This window comes from Stegastes partitus, unplaced genomic scaffold (genome assembly GCF_000690725.1).
Source record: "Stegastes partitus isolate 25-593 unplaced genomic scaffold, Stegastes_partitus-1.0.2 Scaffold913, whole genome shotgun sequence".
Lineage (NCBI taxonomy): Eukaryota > Metazoa > Chordata > Actinopteri > Pomacentridae > Stegastes > Stegastes partitus.
In genome coordinates this window covers 283814-290684 of record NW_007578644.1, presented here as the reverse complement: position 1 = coordinate 290684, position 6871 = coordinate 283814, and the positions used below count along the sequence as shown (strand labels likewise).

The 6871-nt window shown below is 39.2% G+C and overlaps 1 protein-coding gene across 2 annotated transcripts in view; it reads right to left on the bottom strand.

Moving 5' to 3' along the window:
- Positions 1 to 6372, bottom strand: part of LOC103366157 (natural resistance-associated macrophage protein 2-like) — a 19301-nt gene extending 12929 nt beyond the window's left edge. Inside the window, exons 1-4 of one of the 2 annotated variants that reach the window (XM_008293804.1) lie at positions 6347 to 6372; positions 2227 to 2320; positions 1170 to 1316; positions 945 to 1067 (exon numbers count right to left, since the gene is read on the bottom strand). In XM_008293804.1, the coding sequence (XP_008292026.1) occupies positions 945 to 1067; positions 1170 to 1316; positions 2227 to 2320; positions 6347 to 6372 (390 nt within the window). Of the gene's footprint in view, positions 1 to 944; positions 1068 to 1169; positions 1322 to 2226; positions 2321 to 6346 lie in introns of both variants that reach the window. The other variant, XM_008293805.1, reaches the window with a different exon arrangement.
- Positions 6373 to 6871: the final 499 nt, after the last annotated feature.

The following is a 6871-nucleotide window of genomic DNA, read 5'->3' as shown; positions in this document are numbered from 1 at the left end:
CCATCATCACACCTGGTTATAAATCTACAGACAACCTCGCGGAGGGAGGAGTGGCTGGATTTAGTGTGAACAGTGGGCCATGTCTTTGTGTTTTATGTTCTCTGTAACTCCTGTTAGCAGCAGCACAGCCCAGGAGTTACTCACGTCTTGTGTTTTCTGTAATGCGTGTTTTGAGGCACCTGTTTTGTTTCGTTGCTTTTGTGTTGTTATTGTGTTTAAGTTTGGCCGAGCAGTTTAGTTGTTTAGCTTTTGTTTGTATAGTGTCACAACTCTGTTGGTCTTTGTTGGTTTTATTTATTTAGTTTTTTTGATTTAACAACATCCACTAGCCCTGTTTTCTTTGTATTGTCGCCTTTGCTTTGTTCATTTCGTCACTCAGCAGTAACACCTGGTTTGTTGCTGCACCCTGCCGACCCTACAGTCCTGGGTCCTAACCACGACACCAGTTTTTTTACTTTTATTTGCAGGTTTTCCTCCTGAATCCGGCTGCAGCATTTGTGCTGTTTTAAGCTTGTATTACATTTTGAAACTCCTCATATTGGTTTATAGTTTGTTCTTGTGAGAAATACATTCAGTCGTACACACTTCTGTAATTAATTTCTAGTTAATTATTTACTTGCTCACAAGAGCTTCTCCCAAACAGCTGAGAACTGTCTGACAGAAAACACTCAAGCTACACGTTAATTCAATAGAGTCTACAGCTGTGATAATAATGAGATCTACGTGTGCTCTGTTAATTTGGTGGTGATAGTGATAACTCTGCATTATGTGTTCAAAACCTTTGTATTTTTCTTATATCATAGTTTGTTCTTCATTAGTGAAATACGTCCGTTCGGTGCCGGTAGACTCGTCCATGTCTGCTCATCTGTTTGCCTCCTCTGTGTGAGCGCAGTCCGGCCCGACTTAATTCCTAATCTACCAAAACAGAAGTCGGTCTGAGTTACCTTGAAGCCAGCTTTAGCGCCCGACTGCAGGTCAGACTCGATGTTTCCCGGGTCCAGGTAGGCGATGCTCATCAGAAAGCCCGGCCCGGTGAAGGCCCAGAGCTTCCGGAGATTAATCCCCTTCTAGAGGAGGGAGACACACCAGCTGAAGCACTGACGGCACTAAATCTGGGTTTACAGGTGACATTTGCATAATTTTTAAGACAGGTTTAGTGTTTAGGTTACCTCACTGTGCTCCTCTGGAACAGGGACCCTCTGATCGAAGTACGTGCTGGGCAGAGGTGCATTATTGTGCTGGAGGAAAACCGACGGAGCTGAGAGGCCTCTGTGGGTGTGGGTGGTCTGGACCACTGGTTTCTCATCCAACATGTCCTCGGCTGAAACATCCAGAGAGTGTCGGAATATAAGTAGGTCGCTACGAAAATCAGTCAGCTGGTCATTTGGTTAATAGGAAGTTAGGGAGGTCTTCAATTGGTTAGATAGTTGGTAGGTAGGTAGGTAGGTAGGTAGTTAGGTAGGTAGGTAGGGCTGTTGTTTGATTGTTTGGTAGGTATTAAGGTAGGTAGGTAGGTAGGTAGGTAGGTAGGTAGGAAGGGTGATTGTTTGGTTGACTGGTAGGTAGGTAAGACGATCGGTTGTTTGGTAGGTAGGATGATCAGTTAGTTGGTATGTCAGTCATTTGGTTAATAGGAAGCTAGGGAGGTCGTCACTTGGTTAGTTAGTTGGTACGTAGGTAGGGCTATTGTTTGGTTGATTGGTAGGTTGGTAGGTAGGTAGGACAGATCACAGGTGAGAGATGGGAGCTCACCAGAGGAAACGTTTCTATTTTAGTCAAAAAGGCTGGAAACCAGAGTCAAGTTTGTGAAATGGAAAGTCAGGGAATCATCACAAACATTAAAGTTCATCTTCTCCCCACTATGAACGTCTGAACAACGATAAATGACGACTCAGCACAAAGTTCTTGAGATATTTTAGTGTGGAGTCAAGTTGCTTAATAGAAACCAAACACCAGAAGTTCCTTGACAGCAGACGGATGAACAGTTTTGGATGAACAGAGATAAATTTATACAATAATGCTATAACACTGTGGTTTAAGGAGCTCTGAGGACTGAGATGTTTCACTCCTCCACGCTGTGAGGATCAGTGAGGATCAGTGTTCTGCTGTAAGTGGCTGTGATGCTTCTTGTAGCAGAACAAGTCTGTCTGAAAGTTTCATGTGCTTCATAAAACTGTGATGAGTCCCAACAAACAAACAAACAGAACAACTGTGTACAAAACAGACGTCCTGACCTCGTTCTCCACCCGGTTCTGGTTCCTGGTCAGTGGGAATACTGGGAGGCAGGGAGGAGATGTGGATGTTCTCAGGAGGGGGGGTTCTGTCTGGAAGCAAACGGGTCATTATAGCGGGATTAGAGACACTTAGAGGATCGACAAATACACAAAGCTAAACCCTTCACACAGGAAGCCATGAGAAACACGTACGTCGCTTATCTGCTCATTTACTGGATTAACGCTGCTGAGAGGAACCAGACCAACCAGCCGAGTGTCAGCAAGACACGACAGACATGAAAGGACATAAATGAAACTTTATTCAGAGAAACGTCAAACAGTTTGGTGTGAGGAGAGTTGTATTTTCCATTTATGATGGTAGAATATTGAAAAAAAATGTTTATTTTAAAGTGCAGGTCAGATATTACGTTTGTTTTTTCGCTTGTTACTAACATCCATCCATCCTCTATACAACTTCATCCTCACTAGGGTCATGGGGGGCTGGAGTCTATCCCAGCTGACTCAGGGTGAAGGCAGGTTCACCTGGACAGGTAACCAGTCTATCACAGGGCTACACTTAGAGACAGACAACCAAGCACACTCACATTCACACCTACGGACAATTTACAATCACCAATTAACCTCAGCATGTTTCTGGACTGTGGGAGGAAGCCGGAGAATCCGGAGAGAACCCACGCTGCACGGGGAGAACATGGAGACTCCACGTAGAAAGATCCCGGGTGTCCTCACCGGGACGCAAACCGGCGACCTTCTGTGAGGCGATGGTGCAAACCACTGCTCCACCTTGCAACCCATTGGCAAAACAACTAATTGACTAATCATGGAAATAATCAACAATAAAAACAAGCATTAGTTGTCGTCCCAGGTGATAAATTAAAACAGTTTTGTCGATGAAACAGAAATAAAACTCCAGAAGTCACACCAGACAAAGACTCGAGGCTGGACGTTGAGACTGTCTGGACTCAGATCAGTGATGGTTTATCAGAGCAGCAGCTGATCGCTGTTCTGCTGATCAATGAGAACTTAAAGTTGTGTTTTACTGGTGGAAGCATGAGGCTGCAATAATCCTGGTTTGCATGTGACAGCAGAACTGTCAGTTCCTGTCTGGAACATAAGGACGTTCAGTTAAAACACAGGAAATTATAAAAAATACTAAACACGATAACGTGAACTTTAATCCCTGTGCTTCATCTTTAAGATAAAATCAACCGGATCTAATAAAAACGTCCCACCTGACCTCCTCAGAACCAGCCCAGTCTTTATCTACTTCACTGCATTTAATGAAGTCGTGCTGCAGAGTTTCACCTTCACGCTGTGAATACTTTCAGTTTCAGGCCCTTGAGGTGCACAGAGGAGGACCAACATGGTGCACTGCTGCTTATTGTTCCATCAGTTCTGAGCCTCAGAACTTCATCAGCTCAGCAGATGAAGACGTGACTTATTTAAAATCAGCAACTAAACAAATTTCAGGTGTCGCAGTCTGAATCAGATTTTAGATTCTTCTTTGACAAGCAGCTGCTAGCATCAATATTATGGGATATATCACAGCTTAATGTCTGGGATAAAGGAATCATTACTGGACGAGTAGTTTGTTTTGTGGCGACTAATCACAGAAAACTTTAAATCAAAGGTCTCGTTCCTACAGATTTATAGCAGGAAGGTCACAGCTTTATAAAATATTTGTGTTTGGACAACGAGTGGAAATCTATATTTGGCAGCAAATTAAGTTTATTCTAAGCAATGGCTCTATAATAATAAAAAAATAAAGAGATAAAAGACAAATGAACAGACTAAGAAGCAGCTCCACATTCATAAAAGTGAAGAAAATATTATGAAGTGGTAAAAAATTTTTTTTTTTTTTAAGTGCATTTTGGCAAAATGTTCGAGGCTCACATCAGCATGTTTGAGAGACGGTTGGTCGGAACAAGTTAAAGCAAATTAAAGTTGTTTTTCTTTTACAGATTTACAATAAGAAAGTCAAATTGTTCATGAACTGACTGCTCTGGTGTCATCTCACTACGTCCAAATCGAAGAAAGTCATCTTCAAATTGACTTAAAGAAGCAAAACTCCAGAAAACATGAAATAAACAAAGTGAAATATAGAAAAACAATATCTGTGTGTCACCAACAATCATCCACAATATGCATCCAAAGCCCCGTTTATCATGACAGAGCAGGAGGAATTAATCTGAGCACAAAATTCTCTCTTTCTTGGTCTTTTTAAATCGTTCTGCCTTCTGGTGACTCGTCCTGTAACCGATCCGTCTCACCTGCAGCTTCTTTCCTGGAAACTTTTATTATTATCGTCAACAGGAAACTAAAACTACGAGAGTTTTGGAGGTTTTCTTGATTCTTGGTTGTTAAAGTCACTCAGGAGGGATTTCAGCAGAAACATAAACATCTGGCTGTAAAATAAACACCAACAAACTTTACTTTTACTTTGCTATCAGGTTTTATTAGTTAATCATTTACCTTTAAATTGTTGTGATTGCATTTTGCTTTATCACTGCTGAGCTCCAGTGTCTCTGGAAGAAACTTTGGCTTTTAGTTATTTATGAGGCTCTTCCTGGTTGTTCTCCTCTTACGTCACCTCATTAAATCTCAGCAAACGCTGAAATGACAGGATTGGTCTGCAGGTGCTGCTTTTAAAATCCAGTTTGGTTCGACTGGAACAACCTGCAGAACAAACTGAAGCAGGTTTATTCTTTAAGGCGATTCAGGTTTTTTATTTTATCTCGTTTTACTTCCAGCTGCTCTTGTTGCTTTATTTGCATTTAAAACTTAAAAGATCTAATAAATACTTTAACTAAGTTTGTTTTATTTGTGCTACTTTCTTCAACAAATGAGGCCTTATATATATAAATGCAGAACTCCGTACAACAGTGTCTGAGAAAACAGCGCCATAAATAAAAGTAGTGAAGAAACACCAGAGGATGGATCAGTCAAAGTTCACAAAGGAAAAGATAAAAGACCAATAAAATAGACTAAAAGTTGGTTGAAATTGATTAAAGCAAAAAAACTTAAGGAATTACTAAAGTGTAAAAGTGGTTAAAGATCAATTAAACAAATTAAAACGTGGATCACAGGTCAAATAAATAAAAAGGAAATAATACAAAACAAAGAAAAATCAAACTGAAAAATTGTTCAAAATTTTAAAAAAAAGCAAAGTGAGACAATAATAATAGTAAAAAAAAAATAGCTAAATGATAAAACATAAAACCAAAGAGGAATTCAAAATTCATCAACATAAAATTATAAAAGTAATAATGGATAAATAAAACTGACAAAACTTGTAAAAGCAAATATAAAAAAAAACAAAAACAGTGAAGTGATGAACAAAACAGACTAAAGTCAAAATGCATAAATGCAAAAAATAAGAAAATAATTTAAAAAAGAAAATAAAAGGATAAACGTAAAATAGTACTGACAAAAATAAAACAGGTCGAAATTAATAAAAGGAAGTGGTAAAAAATAAAATAAAATAGATGAAAGAGGAATCAAGATTCATCAATATAATATTAAAAAGAAAAGTAATAATGGATAAATAAAATTGATAAAACTTATTTTAATTTAAAATAAAACGCAAAAAATAATAAAATAATTTAGAAAAAAAAATAAACTGATAAAAGTAAAATAATACTGAGAAAAAATATGTCAAAATTCATAAAAAGCAAATTATAAAACGTGGAAAAGTAAAGTGATAAAAAATAAAATAGACTAAAAAGTAGGTGAAACTTCATTTGAGCAAAAACAAAAATAAAAGCAGTAAAAAAAAGACAAAAATATAGAAATAAATGGAGAAATAATTAAACTGAAGCAACTTTAAATGTAGTAAATAAAAATAAATAAAATCAATCAAACGCCAGACTAAAAAAAAAAGTTGGTCTTCAGCTTGATTTAAAAAGAAAATAATAATAAGAACAATTTTAAAGCCACTCTGAGCTGCTCGACTTTAAACCTCATTAAATAAACTAAAGTTATTTCTCACATAAACTCTGAGGCTCCGTTTTAAAGACTTGAAAACTTTCCAGCTCTTCGTGAAACAATCAGAACCAACACATGGAGTCCAGAACGCTCCGGTCCCGGCAGACAGGAAGCGGCCGGACCTGGACTCACCTGAGCGCAGGAAGGACAACATGTCAGCGCCGCTCAGGCCTCCTCATTCCGGGAACACTTGGTCCGTTCGTCCCGGTGGTTCCAGCTCAGTCACCGGAGGAGCAGGACTGGACATCACCGACGGCGGCTGTCGGTTCTGAGACAGGTGGGGAGCAGCAGGAGGAGGAGACAGCGCGAGGACACGGACAGGCAGACAGGTGGGTCCATTGTTTGTGCCGCGGACACCACGTGACCTGCTGCTGCTGCTGCACGCGGCCAAAGCGGCTGAGCTCACGAGGTTTAAAAAAAAGTTTTAAACATGAAGCGAACAAAGATGATTGTTCTATAAAAGTAAGTTTTCAACCGGAAACACACTTTATATGTTTATTCTGCAGCGTTAAAGTCAAATTAGCGGCTTTGAAGTCTTTCAAAATAAAAGTCTCAGCTGTTTCCTCTGCAATTTTCAAAATAAACTCCACCTATTACCGTCATCATTGTTTAAAGTAAATCTAATAAATATGATAACTTGGAGATTGGCTGGT